Source organism: Saccostrea cucullata, unplaced genomic scaffold (genome assembly GCF_032062105.1).
Source record: "Saccostrea cucullata isolate Sc308-1 unplaced genomic scaffold, CSIRO_AGI_Scuc_v1 ctg11726, whole genome shotgun sequence".
Classification (NCBI taxonomy): Eukaryota; Metazoa; Mollusca; class Bivalvia; order Ostreida; family Ostreidae; genus Saccostrea; species Saccostrea cuccullata.
Window position 1 is genome coordinate 1 of NW_026923297.1, and position 21,057 is coordinate 21,057.

The window sequence follows — 21,057 nt, forward strand, 5'->3', positions numbered from 1 at the left end:
AGGGTGTCGAGCAGCTTTCCAACGGCAATTGTTAGTGTTCCCATGAGTGAAAAATTGGAGCAAGGATCTTTAGGCAGCATTTAAACACCTTTGGTTTTCGTTTCTTACATTACCACATTTAACGATTGATGCCGGTCCCCAGTCGGTAATTACCCCCCCCCCCCCCCCGGTGCATTGTCCATTCGCAATACACATAACAACCAAACTGCATTAACTGAAATACAAATAAATATATAGAAAGTAAATATATCAAGTACTAGACCTGAACTCCTTTTATTTTTCATTAAAATCAATCCAAGATTATCTATAATTAATCCATGTTTGATGATTAATTTATATTGATAAATTGTTTATATATACTGACATTTCCATTTTTCGGCATACGGATTTATATATAATAACCCCATTGTAAATTACATATGAAATAAATATAAACTACCAATCGAATAAATATGATTAAAGAATATTTATTTTATTTCTGTTTATTTTAACACATGTGGAATATTCCATGTACGAGTGAATAGGTCTCTATTGATGACGTTTTACGCATCTTATGAACGATAACTCGTTATATGAACGATAACTCATGTTCGACTTCTTTTACGCCATAGCATCTAGTCATTACCTTTTTAAAAAGCTTCCCGTCTTTAGCAACAATCTTAAACTGTAAACTGATCTACACCTATCAGGCCGTATAATTCTTTTGAATTTCTTGATTTTGTATTTCTACATTAGCTTTTTACTGGCATTAGCCCTACCACGGTTGTCGCTCGGTCATCTCCGTAAACTTTGACTCGCCGAGAGCTTTCGGCAAACCTCGGCTGATTCCATTTCCTTCTTCAAACAAGAAAGGGGAAAAGAATAATAACAAATTGTAAAGCCTGCAAGCAATAAAAATCAAATTTTAATTATAATGAAGTTAAAGAGATCTTTTTATTTTTTGCTATGCAAAAAATCATGTTATTAGGAATTAATTACTGCTGATTTTGTTGTTCGTTTTGTCATTTTTTTTTAAGATTGAAAATCTTGCAAAATTGTTAAGTCGTACGAAAATTAGATCATCAGAAAGTTATCTCCCTTGCCTTGAACAGCATTTCAACCAATGAAATAATTGAAAATTTTCTCATCATGCATTTTCTACCAATCACAAAAGAGAGGAAGTGCATAGTCCGAAGACTGTAAAAAACTTCAACTATACAGGGTGCAAAACACAGTTTTATGTATGACGTTATCAGGACGTTACTTGGTGAGGGACAAGCAAAACTGACCCCTATAAAATAATAAAATGGGAGGGTTGTTACATAGACTTCTGCATATCAATGGAAAGATAAAATTGTGAATTTTGTAAATATCCAACTATAATACATTCATCAATTACTACTAGGGGGTATTTGACACCTGAAAAATGGGGGATATTGGGTTGTTTATGCATCCATTTTCAGTGCACCTATGCATTTTTAACCCCCCTGCTCAACAAAAACGGAAAAAATCAGACAAAATAAGTTGTATGCATTTCACAGAACAAGTCCTAAGGTTTTCTTTTAGTGTGCTTTTAGGGTACATTTTCCACCTCTTGAAAGAGCTACATTACCTGCTAATTGACTCATGCAATTCTGCACATGTGAAAACTGGATGTTTTGGGAGTTATCTCCCCCTATTAAAAAGTCTCACAATTTTTTTTTTCTAAAAATGAATGCACATTTTTTTCTTTAAATATTAAGATAAGACTCTACTTTATGCAAATAAAAACAAAAAAGATGCAGTTTTCATCTAGACTCCTATAAATAGCAGGAAAATCCCTACCCAGCATGCTTCTCTCTGGGAAAAACCCCCTGGATTTTATACGAAACTGTGTTTAGCTACCACAATACCGTCTTCCAAGGAAGACGGTAATTACTATACTTTAGAAGAAAAGTTGTCAGAAAATATTTTTTATAAAAAAAGATGGTCCAATTGGAAATGTCTATTTAATGTGTCAAATTTTGAAAATGTTCTTGACTAATTATTGTTAATATACTTAGTGTCTTCTTTTCCAACATGTATGAAAGGATGTGTGAAAGGTTTTGTATATTTGTGTGTTTGTTATGAAAATAAATAAAAAAAATTAAAAAAAAAAAAAAAAAAGTTTCACCTACGATATCAATAACTAAAGGCATATTTATGATGTAAACAAAACACGGGGACACTAGCGAAAACTTACATTGAACTACGACAGCGCCGAGGTGCTTGCCAGCTGTTCGTGGCGTGATGCAATGCTTTGATATTTTCCAACAGATTTACACATTTATCGTGAGTAGAATTTGATGAAAAAATTATAGTTTATCTTGAAGATTTAACTAAAAATCTACCCCAAAAATAAGGATAACGTTAGAGACTGTACAGCTGAAAAAAGTGACAAAAAACTTGTAAACAAACGCTATGCCCTAGTTTCCATCGGTACATATTCCATGTATACACAGGTTGAATCGATAGCCAAAAAACTGTATAAAATACTTGTTAACGTTGTAAATAAAATTATTATTATTTTACTTGCATATTTTGTTCATTTTTATACAGGAAATGCTAGTAGAGCAAGTCATTTTATATTTATGCACCGGTAGATATTATTGCGCCGTGTGATTAGGTCACGTATTGACCTCTGACCTCGGACAAACTTCATACAGAATTGAAGATATTTGTTCTCCGTATGTTTATATAACAGAGAGATACCACAAATGTATATATTCAGTGTTTACTGAATTTTTCATACAAATACAGGGCATTATTATACATTTATTGCATGATAGTGAGGGAGATATGAAGCCTTATTCAGCCAAGAAAACTCATATTCCCCGAGGTCTTCATGTTTCCCGAACATTCATGCAATGAATTGTTTATTTTACCGAAACAAGCAAAACCTTAAAGATGCTGGTGGTATCATTTAGTGAATTTAGTGCTCATAGTACCTCTAGTTTACACACGGAATAGTCTACAGATTTTCTATAAAATCGATCATGACAAGGAGCACACAGCGGACATGGGACTGGTGGACAGAGGATGTATTCCCCTTCATTCCACCTGATCCCCATTCTTATATTTATAGAGGCCTGGTTTACTCTGCTCCTGATTGTATTGGTTATCATTACTTGAATCATTATTGAATATGATTACTGCTCATTATCTTCATGGTGCACACTATGCAGAACATAATACATGTTTTTCTTACCATCTTTCATTACAACGTGATGGATGTACTGTTTTTGTATTAGAACATACATTAAAGGATTGACAGTTTACAACAACTTCAAAAAAATGTAGATCATACCGATTAACAATTATCAAATACTCCCTTAAAATTGTCATCTTATTCATCAAATTCACAAAAATGAGCTAAACATAGTTTTACTGTTGATGAACTAGGTTTATCGACTGTAAACTATAGTTTACAAACCGTGAACTATAGTTAACAATTCGATAACTATAGTTTTCATATGTAAAACTATATTTAACGGTTGTTAACTATAGTTTATGAATGCTTTTCTAAGTTTATTTGTCTGTAATAAAACGTTAACAATAGATCGATTTTGTTGATAAACATAGATTCACGTCCGTAAACTATGATTAACAATTGTGAACTATAGTTAAGAGCATAGGCGTCGGAACCGGGGGGGCTAGGGGGGCTTAGCCCCCCCCCCCCCCACTTTTTTTTCCAAATATATACACTGTACTTAGTATAGATATTGAACATATCTTCGTAAGTTTAGCCCCCCACTTTCCACAGATACGTCTTAGTATAGGTTAAAATTGGTAAAAGTGTTGGTGTTTGGAAGAAAATTTTTGGTACTGGAGTTCGAACCTTGCACACACACACACACACACACACACACACACACACACACACACACACACACACACCCCCCCCCCCCCCCCCCCCCCCCCACGAAATAGGATTTTCGTGTCTGGGAAATAGACATTTCCTTTTTGTTTTTTGTTTTTTGTTGTTTTTTTTTTGCTTGTCTGGTTTTTTTGGAGGTACAAAAAAATTTTTCTTACACTTAGCCCCCCCACTTTCAATTTGCTTCCGACGCCAATGAAGAGTTGTTAAAAGTTGCACAAATCGTGAAACTATATTTATCAGATCGTTAACTATAGTTAATAGTTGTAAACCGTAGTTTACATATCGTGAAACTGCATTATCAGATAATCAATGTTTTGCAATCGTAAATGATTGTTTTCAGTGTAAATTAAGTATAGTTTACGGTTCTGAAACATAGATTATCACGTTAACTATGGTTTACGGATGTAAAATATACATTAACGTTGTTAACTATAGTTTACAGTCCGTAAACTATAGTTTACAACCGATAAACCTAGTTTATCGACTGTGAAACTCTAGCTCATTTTTGTGAATTTGGCGTGCCATACATGTCCGTCTGCTAGTGAAGGCTGGCTGCTTATTGTTTTTCGATAATGCTGACAGGAGTTGTTGTAATAAGAAACACGCTGTTTAGGAGTATGAGGGTAGCAGTCATGACGCTTACTTTGTTAGCAGTACGACGATTTCTTGGACCTGCAGATCTTACTTCTAGTTTTTTCTTCATTTTTCTGACATTTGTAATAATACAGAAATTTCCTATCAAAATTATTAGAAATGGAATCGCACTAAATTTTGTCAAATCAATCCAAGGCACATTTCTTTTTCAAACCTTTCATAGGTATCGCTCACATACCAACATTGAAAACCAGTTCCATTGTTCGTTTCGTTCACGTTATTTTTTATTGTATAACCGTAAAGCAGGTGCGAGTTTATCAGCATTAATGTTCCGACAACAAATCCAAGGATCACTTTCGCCAAGTTTTTGTTACAGTGTAACTTGCTAGCTTGTGGAAACAACACCAAAGCAATTCGTTCTAAGGTGACTGTAACCAGAATCCAGGCAGAAATATCAACCGAAACATACACAATCCACATGTGAAATTTACAGCTAAAATCGCTGACCAATCTAACATCAATGCCAAAGTTCATTTTAATCCAGTGTCGCAGCAGGCCAGTGTCGAGGACAACAAGGTCGTTCAGAGACAATGCCACGAGGTATATTGCTGTTGTATTTTGGCGAAAGGTTTTGCGAAGAAGAACTACAACACAGAAGAGGTTTCCTATTGTGCCTACCACTATCATTGCAGGTGGACAAAATTTCCAGAGGTTCATGGCGACATGGTATTCAAGATAAGATTTTATAGTGGTGTCAATTCCCTGCATTTTGACTGTAAGAAAAAAACAAGCATTCAGAGAGTATTGCAGGAGCAACACATCATGTCCCCTACCGGGTTCCCGTTTTCTCTAAGGGACCGAATGAGACACTTTTGACCGAGCTCTGGCACGAAAAAGTTTTCTCACTTCTCCAAGACCCTCAGTACCAAGTACAGGTCTAAATTTGCAGCCCTTTACTCATGCACTGGCAAGTGGTGGCTTTTTTAAATATGAACGAAACATCTTAAGGGACGAAAGACAAATAAAAGTACAAACAAAATAATATATCCTTTCCGAAACCTAATGTAATAATGCTGTTTAAAAATGTATAAATAATATCACAACTGCACTATATTTATATTTCGGACAGTTGGAACAATTTCAAAATTGATTTATAATGCAACAATATCTTAAACCCCAAAATGGTTGGAACCAGGTCAGAAATATAACATAAGGATTAACTTATTTCATTTTATTTCTAGCTTGTAATTAATTACTTTTCTCGTACAAAGACAATATTTAAAAAAAATTGAATGAATTTTGAGAAGTTTTATTTTCGGAGCATAGAAAGTGTATTGGATTTCACCCAAATTTGTGAATTTTAAATGAATATATGGAAATAACGAACAGCATTCAAGCTCAAAAGTCCTTAATACAATACAAATCAAAAGCAGAACAAACAAGGACCTCTAAAACATCCGAAGTGGGGTCATTTGCCATGAATGATTGAGCACCCCCTTCCAACCGGTCACACCCGCTCCTAGCTGCAGAAATGAAGCTTTCCGAAAAAATATGTTATATATTGAAGACCGGAGAAATCGTGCTTTTGTACACTTGAGGATGGGTGACCAGAGAGCTACAGACATGCAGCTAACCCGCTCCTTTTGACTTAATAATAGATTGTATTTGTCCTGTGCGATATTGAGGTAAGCTTGACCCTGTGATATTTTTGCAGTAAATAATTACGATGAAGGACTGACATTCAATCGTAAATTTAGAAATATTTATTGACAGAATTTTTTCCAAATGAGGTTTTTGTCGTTGAAGCTGCCTTAAAAATTTAGAAATTATCCCACCCAAATACTATATAAATTTAAAACAATTGCTTTCAGATAATTTAAACACAATGAATATTAGGAAATATTTGAGTATATAGTGTTATCTATAATTATATCTATCGTTTGTGCATAAAAATATGCATTATGGACTTCGTTATGGGCCTGTAAACATGGAGTATCTAAACTCCATACAATCTCTAAACAGGGCGGTATATGTGGGGCGATATCTTTTAAATAAGTCAAGAAATCCCATGAAAGGACAGTTTTAAAATGTTAAGTACATATTAAATTAGTAATATGAAAAATATGAAAAAAAAAATCATTGACAGGAATTTTTTCACCTAAAGGTCCTGTTCCTCCTTAAACAACATTCAATAAGTCTTTATAAGTTTCTTTATCGATTATTTTGACAACTTAAACTGAACTCTATCGAAATTCATCTCGATTACGTTCCTTTGCTGTAAAATGTATTCCTACGCCATCCAGAAATAACGGATTGTATGGAGGACTCAAAGAGAAATAATTTAAATATTTCTTAAAATTCGATATTGGAATTATAAGAATTAAACGTTCTTTTTGGAAATTTTATCGATGTGTAAACTCTTGACATTTTACTCACAAACTTAACATAAAAGTGCTTCGCATTTTTATTTAGTTTGTGAGTAAAATGTCAAGAGTTTACACATCGATAAATTTTTCAAAAAGAACGTTTAATCCTATAATGTTATTATTATTGAGAAACTTGATATTTTTTATCGTGTTTAACAAAATAACGTACAAATACACACCTCTTTTTACATTTATTCTGGAAATTATTTAAAGGATTCGAATTTAGAAAAAAAATATTGTGCATTTTTTTAAAATTCAGCTTCCATACCTGCTTATTATGTATACACGGCACTGTCCTCACATAAAAAAGACTTTGCTCCCCTTTTCAGTCCAAATAGGTACATAATTGTGAACTAAAAGATGGTATTTATTGTCAATCCGAAGGTGCAATGACGTCACAATTATGACGGATACTGGAGTATTAGGTATTCAATAAAAGCTCCATGGTTTTAATTTAATGAAATGGAAGTAAATTCACTCCTTAATGGAAAAATACTGTGTGGAGTTTCTACAAAATTGAAAAAAAATCGTTATCATCTTTTGAGTAACAACGTTAACCACTCCTCATTATTTCCAATCCCCTTCAAGAATAAAATTACCATTAAACATAGTTTTTGAAAAACATTGATAGTTTTAACCCAGATATTCGACATTTTCTCATACATTTAACATGCGTTTAAGTCAAAATAACGTATAGCTTTATAGCCAAAAAGTTCAGATTCATTTTTCAGAAAGTTAGATGTGCAATGTGTATTGACAGATGATTAAATTCTAAAACAGTCAGGGAAAACCATTTTTGCATTTTCTACAATCTCGACTTTTGCAATTTTTAGTGTAATCTGGAATAAAAATCAATACCATCAATAAAGGGACAAAACATCAGGAAACTAGACATGTAATCAAGATAGGCATGTTTTCCAATGATTTCAGATACGTGCTTTTTGTTGGTGTTATTTTTTAAAACGCTTTGACATTTCTTCAATTCTATATTGAATCAAAGTACTGAAAGTACTGATAGACGGAGGCTTGGAATGAACATGATTTGTTGTCTCTTTGGGAATTTTTTATTCATATTCTGACCCCAACATTTGCCTAAAGGTAGTTGGCCATATCTTTTGAACATTAGATACCAGGACATTTATACTTCATATTTGTATTTTTGTGGAAAGACCTTTCATTAGATATTAACAAGCTTGACCTTTTGACCTTGACCTACGCGATTCCATACTTATGAAGAAACTTTAACCTTGGCCATAAGTTTTGAATGGTAAGGGATAAATAGTGCTTTTTATACGTACATATGTAATCCTTGTAAGAAGACCCAGAACTTTGACCTTTTGACCTTGGAGTTTGACCTACTTTTATAAAGCAAATCTTGACCATAACTTGAAAAGGTTTAGGGTTAGTGCTTTCATACTTTATATATTTAATCCTTATGACAAGACCTTTCATTTTATAGCAAGACATTTGACTTTGGAGTTTGGCCTACTTTAAAAAAAATATCATTTTTCATAACTTTTGAAGGGTTAGGGCTTCATACTTCACATATGTATTCTTTGTGGGAAGACCTTTCATAGCATACCAACAATCATGACCTTTTGACCTTTACCTTGGAGATTTCCGTACTTATGGATTAACTTTAGCCTTAGCCTACTTTCATATTTCACAATTGTATTTCCAGTAAGAATACCATACTTTTGGTACCAATATATTAAATTTGCATCTTCGCTATATTGCCACACGGGGGGCCAGAGTGTTTCACAAATACATCTTCTTCATTTATTTATCGTGGTCTAATGTTTAATTATGTAATTTACTGAATTCCCATTTTTCATCAAAAGGACAAACCACTCTAATTGCAATAAACTATATTAATTTGAATTCTTTAGTGACTCATGGTAAGAGCTTCCTGAAATGTGAGAAAACCAAAAGTACTTTAGTATATCTAACTCTTCAGGACTAAAAGGAGCTGAGATTCAAGCATTCAGATATATCAATGCATAGATGTAAACATGCACATTCAACTTTTGATTAACAATTCTGTTGTGTTGGGTAATGAACATGAAGAGGATGCAAATATTTCAAACATTATGAAAAATATTAAGCAGAACAAACGCCTGTTTGGTCCAGATCATAAAATGTACTAAGCTCTATAGCTTTTATTTTCCAGTGTGCATTAATCCTGACTTCCAAATTCTTACTTGACTGGTGATACCTTAAGAAAACATTTGCATCCAGGTGAAAGTTGACACGTACCGCAAAATGTGCCATCCCATTGTTTAAGTTTAATAAAGTGATTACAACGCCTTAAAACTAGATCTCATGGATTCAACGATACCGTAATATCCAGTATTATATGTGATTTTACGGATAATACCCAATTTCGTGGAAAATCCTTCCCGTTTCAGAGGTGGATCCAGCCATTTTTGAAAGGGGAGTTCTAGGGTTGTACTGTATACTCTATATTCTTTCATATAAAAGGGAATAGTGAGTGGAAGAAACTTAATGTGTGAGAATCTATCTATTTAATACATAAGTTAGACGTACAAATACATGTATTTTAATTTATTCTCGGAAAATATTTTTTCTGTCTCTTTCTCTCTCTCTCTCCACTTGACAAAAAATAAAGGGGGCTTCCAACCCCGGAACCTACCCTCCTTTGGATCCACCAATGAACCGCTTACAAGCATTCACCCATCTTTGACACTTTTTCAATATCTCTCCAAGGTTTGGGAAACCTAATAAATTTAACTCCTTGCATATATTTTTTGTGGGCATACTTTGAGTCACTATTGCAGATTCCATGACAACAGTGTTTTAATGCATCCTTTTTTTGCACAGATTAGCCATAATATTACCTAATTAATTTACACCACAAAGTAAGATTCAAGCCACTGTTTTGGTCATGTAAACATAGAAACATGTGGGTCAGTTTGTCCCATCTAAATAGTTTGCAAAATCTTCTGAAATATGTGATAAGGAATTCTAAAAATAGATGCAGCAGAGATTCTGTACCTGTGCTATAAACAGATAAGACGCAGCTCTCTGCTGAGTCAGTGAGTGAACATTTAAAATATGTCAGTTTCAATTAAACAATGATGCAGATTTCTTTTACCTAGGTAATGTAGGGTATTAATGTGATAGGACCTTCGCAAACTAATTTAAAAGCCCTCAGGCGAGGTCAGATAATTATAGGTTCATGAGGAAAAAAAAAAGAATTATGTATTGTTTTTGGAAAATATTGTGACCGAATTAGATTAACTGCATCAAAATCAGATGCAGAGAACTGCACTCGGTGATCTGTTTTGGTTTCCCCGACAATTTAAACGTGTCAGCGAGAGTTTTTATCAGCCAATGAGCGTGTCAGCAGCAGACTCTATACATCACTGATCACCTGTCTGTATACAGCGCATATCTGATATCAGACAGGCAGGCCAGTTTATCAAAATTTAGCCTGGTTCCCTGTCCCTGTTTTGCTTCGTGTACTCCTGCCTTGGAAAGTATGAGCCTGGGGACCAGGCTAATCAAAGTTAACGTGAATTGCCGCTAGATGGCGATCGCAAATTCCCTTCCGCCTCAGATGAGCGGTACCAATAGAGCGGAGGCTAAGCCTCCGTCTAATAAGCCTCCGTCTAAAAAGGGCTGCAATGTATTTCAGAAAAAATCTAAAACTATGTGGTCGGTTATCATTACAAAAATTACTTTGTACTTGAATTAAATATAGTATTTTTATTTCATACAAAATAAGAATAGGTCATTTCACATATATATTCAAAATGACTAGGTGTATCAACTGTGTGAATTGGTTATATTATCTTTATGGGTATCGCCTATTCCATTCCACGTACTATTTCAAATGAAAAAAAATGTTTGAATAATTTGTTTTAATTTATGTATACAAATTAACTTTGATATCACTAAATGAATAGGTGCTACATGTATCATCTTTTTTTTTTTTTTAGATCAATTCACCTTATAAATAATAAGTGATGTTGCTTGCTGAGAGTACCAAGACGTAGTTTCATTAGAGTCCCACTCTGCATAGTAGTTCACAGAACTCTAGACTTATAGTAATTTACATTTCTTATGTCATGTTTCAAAACCTATCCACCTAGCAGGTAATTTCATAAATCAACTAAGTATTGAAAATGTAAAACTAGTACACTTTCAATTGTGGTATAAATACCGGGTATATCTTCAATCGCACCCGTTACATTATGATATTTATTGTTTTCAATCATCAGTTGAATTAATATTCCATATAACTGCATGTGGGTCTCCACTGTTTTTTTTTTTTTAATTAGTTTTTACGGCTTTGCCGATCTCATAGCAAATCCTTCTCGTCTTTTGGATGCGTCTTCTTCACAAACAGTTTTTATTCAAATTATTTCAACATTGTCCAGTCTCAGCCCTCCTCTCACTGAGTTTGTCGGTGTATCCTGTGTGCTAAAAGAAAATGATCAAATAATAAATGATAGATAACTGTGTTACTTCACACAAGTGATCAGGTTAGTAAAAAGAAGATATAACATTATTTATCCTTTTATCTTAGCAATTACAGTCTTTGTTTTGTAATGAAAAAAAAAATACGTGTTTTTCATAGTACAAAAAACCAAAAAAAAAAAAATGCAGAGGAAACGCCAAGCATCATAGTATGTCAAAATGATAGTCCTTGAATCAAGAGTCCAGCGGGCCACAACGCCTTAAAAAGAATCATTAGCAGGAATATTAATTTATTAGTATGCAAAAGTTTGAAGATTTACGTGGCCCCACCCTATTCCCCAAGAGGTGATGATTTGAACAAGGTTGAATCTACGCTAACTGTGTGGATGCGTCCATATATAAATATGATTGATCATGGGTTGCTGTTCTTGAAAAGAATATTGTACAGATTTTCCGACATATTTCTATGTTAAAATTCGAACAAAATTGAAATTGCACTACCTGAGAATACTTCCATATCAATTGACCAATCACTGCTTTGCTGTTCTTGAGAATAACATTTCTAAAAACGTTTCCTATGTAGGCATTGATACCCACCTTACACCCCTTAGTCATTATATGAACAAACTCGAATCTACCCTCCTTGAGGTCTGACCTTAGTCGATAAAAAAATGTAGCAACTGTTCCTTCGCCATGCGCTCGACACTTTGAAGTGAAAGTTGCGGGTCCTTCGGATGAGACCTTAAAAACTTATATCCTGTGTCAAGGCAGGTGTTGTCACGATAAAGATCCTTCACAGCTCAATGGCTAAGAGTGCCGAGTAATGGTCAAAATTTGAAGCCCTTCAATGGTAAATGGTGAGCGAAAAATTCTCGAATGGGACTTTAAACAACGTTCAATCAATCAATCAATCACCCCTTAGTCAATATTTGAACAAACTCGAATCTACACTACTAGAGGATTCTTCCATATAGATATGACAAATCATGATTTTGCTGTTTTTGAAAAGAAAATTTTAAAAGATGTTTACTATGAATTTCTATGCGGACCTTTTCAGGGTTAACGATTGTAACAAAGGTGAATGGTAGATACCTAAGTATACTTCTACGTAAGTTTCCTTCTTTTGTGTATTGCTGTAGAAAAGATTAATAAAAAAAAATGTTAAACATTTTTTATTGATGCATATTTGTATTTATACCCCCTTGGAAGAATGCATGATTCTTGAATCTGATCATTTTGAATCCCTATTATCCAATGTTACTTTGAAATTCGCCAAGTGGTTCTGGAGAAGAAGAGGGAAATGTGAAAAGTTTACAGTCGGATACATAGACGCCGGACATAATGGGATCAGAAAAGTTATTTTCAGTCTACAGACATGACATTGATGATAGATTACTGACCTTTCAATGTACAAACATGACAATGATGTGAATGATAGATTTCTGACCTTTCAGTCTATAGACATGACATTGATGTGATTGTTAGATTTCTTACCTTTCCAGCCGCTCCCGCCGCCTATGGAGGATATTGTGCTGAGAAGGACAAGGAGGGATATGAAGGTCACGCCCCCCGGGACAGTCACCAGGACGTCACGATAGTACACCGTGCAGTGGTGAGTCATGTGGGCAGCAGAACCATTCTCGCTACAAGAGACAAGGGACAATCTAAACTGGCAAATCATATTATTTGCAAACATTAAATTGTGGCACATTTTCTGTCTCGTATATGAATAAAACGAATCCGATCGGCAATAATGGTCCCCTTTAATTACATGTAGCTGATCTGTTTTTTTTTTTTTATATTCCTATGAATCACATAGGTGCTTCTTTATTGACCTGATATATTCATATGAATTCAGCAAAATTTATCAAAATGTTACAAGTCATGAGAAGAAGGAAACACTTCGTGTAGCTTCCGATTCATTAAGATTTATCGATGATGTATTATCAGATAAAAATAGCTACTTTCATTCATATATCGATTAGTTACTATATATCTAAGTGAACTTAAAGACACAAAGAGTCTGTCACATCTAATTTATATTTGGATCAAATTGGATGTACCGGTATTACGAACTATAGACGATAAGGACATACTAGTAACTAAATTGTATGTCAAACGAGATAATTTCATCTTTTCGATATATTCAACACTTTCCTTGTTTATGTATCAGTAATATCCCATTTTCACCTGCGTGTGGTGTTTACATTTTCCAACATATTCGATACTCGAGAGCATGCTCTGGAGATGATCGGTTTTTAAACCGAAGCAGGCTACTGACAGATAAATTGATGTTACAGAAATTTTAACAGTCTCGTTTAATGTCAGTATTTCGTGAATAGTACAAAACAAATCAAAACGACCAGTCGACTTGGAAGGCTCACTCAGCGCCTGATCCCACGGACTCGCAACTCCTCTGCTGCTGAAAGGTCGTAATAAAGGTCTAAATTTGAAGCATTATACCTGTATCTGTAGATAATGTTTGAAATGTTTGTACATTTCACTTTTTATAAGGGTGAATTTTTGCTGTTTTATTACATACCAATTGTCAGGCATCTGATGCCACCTATAGAAGTTCCAGGACCCGTGTTTTTGTCGTCTTTGAATATTTGTACTGTTTATAGATTTTTTTGGCTGCTTACTGTTCGTTATCTTCAAGTCTAAATCTACTTTAAAATATTTGGAGATTCAAATCGCGAACTTTCGATTCATCTTTATCCCAATGTATTTCTTTTACTTAATTATTCTTGATTATGATCATGCTGAAATACAGCACGGTTGGAAACTTTTTTTTTACAGTTGGTAAAGTTAAAATGATATAGTAAAAAATACGAACTTACCATGGGTTGTATCTTTGAATGAGAACAACAGCGATTCCATTGGCAAGTTTCTCCGTAAAACTCATTGCACCATACACAAATGCAGCACTGTTCTACAAATATTTTCATAGCCAAATTTGGAGATAAAATCTATCTTGTTGTTTTTTTCTTTTAATTACCTATTAAAATCAGTCAAATAATATCTAGATATGTATTTCAAAATAGAGGGTGTTGGATTTTAGAAGTGTTTTGGACATACAATGTACTTTGGGTAAATCTTATGGACTTCTTCAACTATTTAATTGATGACCTTTTATTTATGAGAATTTTAAAATACTTTAATGTTTGTTGTTTTTCAGAATAAGTTGTCGTACAGAATATCTGTCGATGAGATCAGAGGTCATTGCGAGTGACGTCACAAGAGCAGTTGATCCACCAACACCACTCAGAGCAGCGACTCCGTAGACACGGCTAGATGTCGCCTCATCAATGAAAAAGATCCACACGCAGGCCCCAAGTGTACAAGATATACCAACTATGTAAGTTCTCTGTAATCATGAGCCAAATATTAAAAACATATTTATATATTTATATCGTTTGAAAATGTATAAAAAGCTTTGGGCAAGGAGAGATAAATTTATTTGTTGAAAAGATACACTACGGAGAGTATGATTTCTTTAATGTAAACAAGGAATTAAAATATTAATGTAAAAAAAGGGAACCAAACCTTACGACCTAGTAACTTATTTGTATTGTTCATAAAAAGCGATGTACAGAATCCAGCAATATATCCAACCAGAGGAACAATTGCTACAGAATCCTGAAATTTAAAAACATTATCAGTTATTAGCTAATATTAACATTGTTGGGTTCTATCATTATCTATATCGTTATCTATATAAATAATCCCACTGTGTATAAAACAGAACTGCACCTTGGGAGATAGACTTGGTTTTAGGGAACTGGAATCTTGCTGACTCCCCCAATTATATTCATCAACCATGTATTAACACCTTTACTTACCTTGTGCATATGCAAGGTCTCTGTTATGTACATGGGCATATATATCTGAGATATATTGACGGTTAAACGAGTACACATATATATCAAAGCCATCTGAAAGGTAAATGAAATTTAATGTAAATTAATTAAATAAATGTAAGATTTTTATTATATGCCTTTAAATGCTTTAATTGAAAGTATTTCTATAAATTTTTCATATTTCTATAAAAAGGAAAAGAAGTCTTGCCTGATAAAAACTGGGCTCTTTAAACCAGTCCTTCCAGTGTTTGTGAAGTATCACTTTTTGTTCTTCTATATCAGCCTTCTGTTCATTTCTGCCTTCTTCTATGATGCTATGATCAGATACAAAAGATATTCTTTTCTTTGTAGTGTTTGGTTTGCATGTCTTTGATTTATCCTTTAGAATTCCAGGAATAGCAGTATTTTGACCGTGCGTGAGTTGGGACATTTCTATGTCATTTTCGGGGCTTGATATTGAGGAGATTGTTGCTAAAACGTCATTTTCGGGACAAGACATTGAAGATAAGTTTCTTTCAAGCTTGTCATGAGTCCTGCAAATACTCTGAGAAGAATTTGATTTAACTATACCCTTTAATTTTAATAAGGGGGTTTGTTTTTTATTTTCAGTAGAATTAGTCTCAAGTGGTTTACTTTTATCTATTTTTTCTACTGTGGTTTCCTTTAAATCCTTTCCTTTGTCATTTTTTGCTTCTCTATCACTCTGCAATTTCTTTTCATAGCCAGTTCCAGGTAATGGGTTGTCCTTTTCGTGAACAAGCCAGTAGAATATACAACTGCATATCACTCCTACAACAACAACGCATATTGCCAGATCCTGCAATGTAAATATAAGCCTCTTTAACTCACATGGGGATTTATGTGAAAATGTTAACATTCGTTTTTGAAGCTTTTTTTTACTCCAATTTTTTCTAGAGGTTACATTACTCTTAACTATTAATCTATAAAAATATTTAAATACACATGCCTGACTTATTATGACAAAAACCTGGAAATGTAAACTACAGAATGTATGGCAGTTGGTCCATGTTACCCTCATCTTTGCTAGACAAGAGTTCAGTTCCGCTACTCTCTCCATAAAGGACAGAAGGGGATCAGAAACCCTTGGCTGGCGAAAATGTCTTACCCTGAATATGTATCCATCCTCTTCGTTAAGATAAGTGCTTGCTTCTTCTGATCTGTGTGCATCAAAAAACAACCAGGCCAGCAGGTAAACAAACATATGTGAAAGGACGGTTATAGCATACCTAAAACAAACCCATATTTTACAAATGCAATACTTTCAGTTTTTGCTAAATCAATATATTTATTTGGGTTATGATTAAAATTTTAAAATGCTTGAAAATTAAGTGTAAATAATATTTTAACCTCCATCCATTAAGCTGCACTTTTTCTATCGTAGAAAGCGTCATTTCTGGGATAAGAGCTAAATGTCCAATTTGAGCACAGGCCCATCCAAATGAAAATATAACAACAAGTGGAACATAGTAAATAAATTGTGCCCAATCTGGAACTCCGCCACAGAACCAACAAGGTATGAAAATGAATGGAAACCCTAGACAACTACATATAGTCCCTGAAAGAAAAATCAACTACAATTAAGTAAGAGATTTGAGATAATGTAAAGCTTATCAATATTCCTTATAAATGATTATAATAAAATCACCACAGTATATAGGTAATGAAACTATAAAATTTGTGCTTACCTATTAAATGCCAGGATTTTCTTCTACCGATTTTGCAGCAACCTGATTTGCTGTTGTCCGAGGCTAATCCAACCAGTGGAGTTAACACTGCGTCCACTGACTGTCCGATCATCATCAGCGCTCCGGCCAATGTGTCATCAAAATGTTTGACCTCATGAAAGTAGGCTATAAGGTAGGTATACCACATTGACGCCGTGAGGTCATTAAACGCATGTCCAACACTGTATCCGAGTTTTCGCTTAATAGGAATAGCATCTCCAGCCATTGTAATTATTCTTCTTCATTAATTTGAGAACTTAAACACATTGGTAGGTTGTGTTTTAAATTACTTTTTAAATCCACTCTTGTTAATCAAACTGTTGCAGTTTTGTGACCGCTTGATATAGAAAACGGCGGATTGAAGTGTTCATTATAAATGTGCTTCTGGGGGTAGTCTACATTGTGATGATTAATTATCAAAGGTTGTTCCCAATTACTTAAGTTTTTGATACAAATTACAGACAAAAATGTTTCCCTTTAGCCAGTTTTATTTATAACCAATTGTAAAGACAAAATATCATGTTTATATTTTTGTTGTTTAACGTGTACTTTGATCATAACATTGAAATGATTCTTTATCTTTTGTTGATAGTATAAACAAACTATTACCTTTAGTTGGCCTATGTGCACATTGAGTCGTACATCTTAGGTATATACGTCATTACCCCCTCTTTGTAAAGATATGTATTCCCTGCAGCCATCACTCCACTTCAACGTGTATTTATGAATAAGAAAATTAATACGATAAGCTGAAAGGCGTGGGAGGATTAACAATGATCAAATTACATTGATTGTAACACATACATGTACCTTTCTTCTAGGTTCAGTTGTTTCTTATTTTTTATAAAGATATTCTTATATGTAAATTCAGATCCGAATCATTGAAGCAATGCCATTTTTTCTGTATTTTATAAAACTGGCCCATGTTTACTCGCATCGCCATTTTTTGTTTGCGTAAAATACACATCGTAAAGAATATTTTGAGCTTTTTGAAAAAAAAACATTATCATATTTCAAGCATCCGAATTTGAGTTCTCTTCATTAATGTTACTATCATATTCATCATTTTATAAAGGACACTCACTCGTAGTAGATCAATCTGAAATAAAACTGCATGGGCAGTACTTTTGATGAGAATAAAAAGCCATTTTTAATTAAATAGAACGTAAATTAATAATCATGCATCTGCTACAATTATAATTTCTTACTAAATGATAAATTGGTTCAAATGATATGTTAATTTGAACTATCTTTAAATATGCAAAATATTAAGAAAAAGGTCTCTTATTGGTTTAAAATATAAGTTTGTGTCATATATCTTATTATCAACAAGAAACGTGCCATATTACTAATTAGATTTCCTTTAAGTGTTGATTTATTATCATCATTTTGTATCAATTCAAAAAAAAAAATTACATTATCATATAAAGACAAGCCTATGTTTGCTACAACTTTGTATTGAATACAAATTGCAATTGTAGTAAAAGTATTTTGTCAGACGTTGAAAACCTTTATTAGAATATACAAAATGAATTTTATTTGCTTCTTTAGACAAGTTATATGCGTACAATGTATACAATGTATATATATTAATTCTTGAGAAGCATTTTATGTACTAAAACACAAAAGATTACATAACAAAAATGTTTCAATTCAAATTAGCACTCAGTCTGATTTCGTTCTGTCCAAAAACCATGCTTTGTAGAGAAATCATAGTAGAAGTACTCCGCTCCTGAAAAGAAGAGAATTCGTTGCGAGTCAGTGTTCGCACATGCGTCCACAATATGAGGGCGGTTGGTGTGATCGGTGGATTTAAATGGATTTTTGGCGCTATTTGATTTCCAGTTTATGACCGTCGGTGGATTTTTGCTCACATCATACATGTTATCCCCAGCGAATACATAAAACATATTGGTATCCTTTATGATACAATCAATGGTAGTTGATGAATGGTTAGCGAGATCAAGATTAAATGTAACATTTGTTCTCCCTTTCTTCTGAAATGATGCTCGTTTTCCTTCTAGTACTGTTGAGACCGTATATGTGTATATTTCGGAGCCTGAGGAAAAGATAAGGATATTGAAGCAGGTGAAAAATAAATAAGGAGTAGCACGAGTATATAAATAACATTATACTTCAGATTATTTAATTGTTGTTCGTAAGCTCCTTGTAGGATTTTACATTTTTAAAATCAAGAATTCATGTTTTGCTTGTAATTTTATTTTAAAAAATGTTCTTCAAGTGCTTAATTTAATGCAATGTTCATAGACATAATCTGCTGTGTGATTGATAAATTCATTTAAATAAAGATTAAATTTTCGAATACATGTCGTCTAATTGTAGATTCAATAATAATAGAAACAAACAATAAAATAATGATTGTTTAAAAGTATTATAAAACTTAACTATTCAGAGAGGAATTTTGATCTGTAGTATCACATATAAATATGAAATGCACGCTTAAAACATCTTTTGGAATATTAATTAGGATTTACCTTGAATCAGTGATATGGTGTCATTATCATCATATGCAGCATCCAGTGTTCCTGATATTCCAGTAAATATGTCGCTAAATTTAAATGTTTTTGTTGGTCCAGAATCCAGTCTTTCATAGTCGTCATACACTAACACCTTGTTACCTGAGAAGAGAATCAGTTTCCTGTTGTTCAGAATGACGGATGCATTCACATTACATATGGACAGTGGGGGCACTGGCGTGGAGTTTGCTGAGGCATTGGAAAATGGAACACACAGTCGCGTGAAATTCACCGTCTGAAATAAATATACATATATATACCTTATCTTACTGAAATTAGGGTTCATAGGAAGTATGTTTAAATACTCTGTTTAGTGTATATTATGAATTATTTTAAAATATGAAATATAAAAATAATGTAATCAGCTCAAAAGTCCATTAAAATTACAAATGAGATGTGCCTCTAAAACTTTATTGGTGAGATCAGGTAACACAGAGGGGTACGTATCGTTTTCATACCAGCAGTGTGCTCTTTGTCATGATATAGTAAACAGAAATATCCGCTGTTAATTTAGTATGAAAATTGGCCTAACGATTTGTATGAAAGACCTAAGTTAACATTCGACCTTGTATTTGTAAACAATGTTATTGACCATTTATATTTTCAAAATGTTGACTTTAAACAAAAGTGTAGTTACTCTTATATATCATCAACTTGTTTGAGTGTAAGCTGCCTTTTTTTTAAAAATGCTAGTACAAAAACATGCTCTTGAGTATCGAATCAACTGTGATACATAAACCCCATATGCAGGTGATATATGTATATTCTACACAAAAAAGGGAAGTTATGATAGAAAGATTGAATTCATTCCTTTTTAGCTCTACTGGTCAGAGACCAGAAGAGCTTATGCGATAGTAATGCGTCCGGCGTCCGTCCGTCTGTCCGTCTGTCTGTAAACAATATTTCAAAATGCTACTCTTCCTACAGTTTTGGTCTGATTTTATTATAACTTAGCACACAAGTAGCCTACACTAAAATACATAATTCTCTTTATCGGTTTTTGATTTCGATGAACGGTGTTGCCGTGGTTACTAAAAATAGAAATTTCTGTAAAATTCTTTCAAAATGCTACTCCTCCTAAAGTTTAGATCTGTTTTCAATATAACTTGGCACACAAGTAGACTACACTAAGGTACATCATTCTGTATATCGGTTTTTGATTTTGATGAACGGTGTTGCCATGGTTACTAAAAATAGAAATTTCTTTTAAATTCCTTCAAAATGCTACTCCTCCTACAGTTTTGGTCTGAATTCAATATTACTTGGCACATAGATTACTCTAAAGTACATAATTCTGTTTAACGGTTTTTGATTTCGATGAACGGTGTTGCCGTGGTTACTAAAAATAGAAATTTCTGTAAAATTCTTTCAAAATGCTACTTCTCTTATAGTTTTGGTCTGATTTCAATATAACTTGGCACACAAGTAGACTACACTAAGGTACATAATTCTGTATATCGTTTTTTGATTTCGATGAACCGTATTGCCGTGGTTACTAAAAATAGAAATTTCTGTAAAATTCTTTCAAAATGCTACTACTCTTTTACTTTTGGTCTGTTTTCAATATACTTGGCA

General features: G+C 33.5%; 3 protein-coding genes across 3 annotated transcripts; all 3 read right to left on the reverse strand.

The window, feature by feature from the left end:
• Positions 1–12,790: 12,790 nt before the first annotated feature.
• LOC134263676 (major facilitator superfamily domain-containing protein 12-like) lies at positions 12,791–15,275 on the reverse strand. Its single transcript, XM_062746048.1, has 5 exons — positions 15,183–15,275; positions 14,887–14,979; positions 14,534–14,707; positions 14,181–14,272; positions 12,791–12,983 (listed from the first exon to the last, which is right to left on the reverse strand). The coding sequence occupies exons 1-5, from the start codon at positions 15,273–15,275 to the stop codon at positions 12,791–12,793; spliced, it is 645 nt and encodes a 214-aa protein (XP_062602032.1).
• Positions 15,276–15,375: 100 nt separating this feature from the next.
• Positions 15,376–17,171, reverse strand: LOC134263677 (major facilitator superfamily domain-containing protein 12-like). Its single transcript, XM_062746049.1, has 4 exons — positions 16,907–17,171; positions 16,569–16,776; positions 16,327–16,447; positions 15,376–16,017 (listed from the first exon to the last, which is right to left on the reverse strand). The coding sequence occupies exons 1-4, from the start codon at positions 17,169–17,171 to the stop codon at positions 15,376–15,378; spliced, it is 1,236 nt and encodes a 411-aa protein (XP_062602033.1).
• Positions 17,172–18,603: 1,432 nt separating this feature from the next.
• Positions 18,604–19,961, reverse strand: LOC134263678 (uncharacterized). The gene is made up of 3 exons (XM_062746050.1): positions 19,941–19,961; positions 19,441–19,717; positions 18,604–19,004 (listed from the first exon to the last, which is right to left on the reverse strand). Exons 1-3 carry the CDS (start codon positions 19,959–19,961, stop codon positions 18,604–18,606), a joined length of 699 nt encoding a protein of 232 aa, XP_062602034.1.
• Positions 19,962–21,057: the final 1,096 nt, after the last annotated feature.

What these genes read in the sequence shown, in the direction of transcription:
- LOC134263676 (XM_062746048.1), bottom strand. Translation starts at nt 15,275, where the DNA reads ATGGCTTTGATATATATGTGTACTCGTTTAACCGTCAATATATCTCAG. An exon ending in ATCTCATCGACAGATATTCT is followed by an intron (nt 14,273 to 14,533) that starts GTACGACAACTT and finishes AAATATTTGTAG; the next exon opens with AACAGTGCTGCATTTGTGTA. An exon ending in ATTCAAAGATACAACCCATG is followed by an intron (nt 12,984 to 14,180) that starts GTAAGTTCGTAT and finishes TGTCTCTTGTAG; the next exon opens with CGAGAATGGTTCTGCTGCCC.
- LOC134263677 (XM_062746049.1), bottom strand. Translation starts at nt 17,171, where the DNA reads ATGGCTGGAGATGCTATTCCTATTAAGCGAAAACTCGGATACAGTGTT. An exon ending in AAAATCCTGGCATTTAATAG is followed by an intron (nt 16,777 to 16,906) that starts GTAAGCACAAAT and finishes TTTTTCTTTCAG; the next exon opens with GGACTATATGTAGTTGTCTA. An exon ending in GTGCAGCTTAATGGATGGAG is followed by an intron (nt 16,448 to 16,568) that starts GTTAAAATATTA and finishes GGTTTGTTTTAG; the next exon opens with GTATGCTATAACCGTCCTTT.
- LOC134263678 (XM_062746050.1), bottom strand. Translation starts at nt 19,961, where the DNA reads ATGACAAAGAGCACACTGCTG. An exon ending in TGACAAAGAGCACACTGCTG is followed by an intron (nt 19,718 to 19,940) that starts GTATGAAAACGA and finishes TATTTATTTCAG; the next exon opens with ACGGTGAATTTCACGCGACT. An exon ending in CACCATATCACTGATTCAAG is followed by an intron (nt 19,005 to 19,440) that starts GTAAATCCTAAT and finishes TCTTTTCCTCAG; the next exon opens with GCTCCGAAATATACACATAT.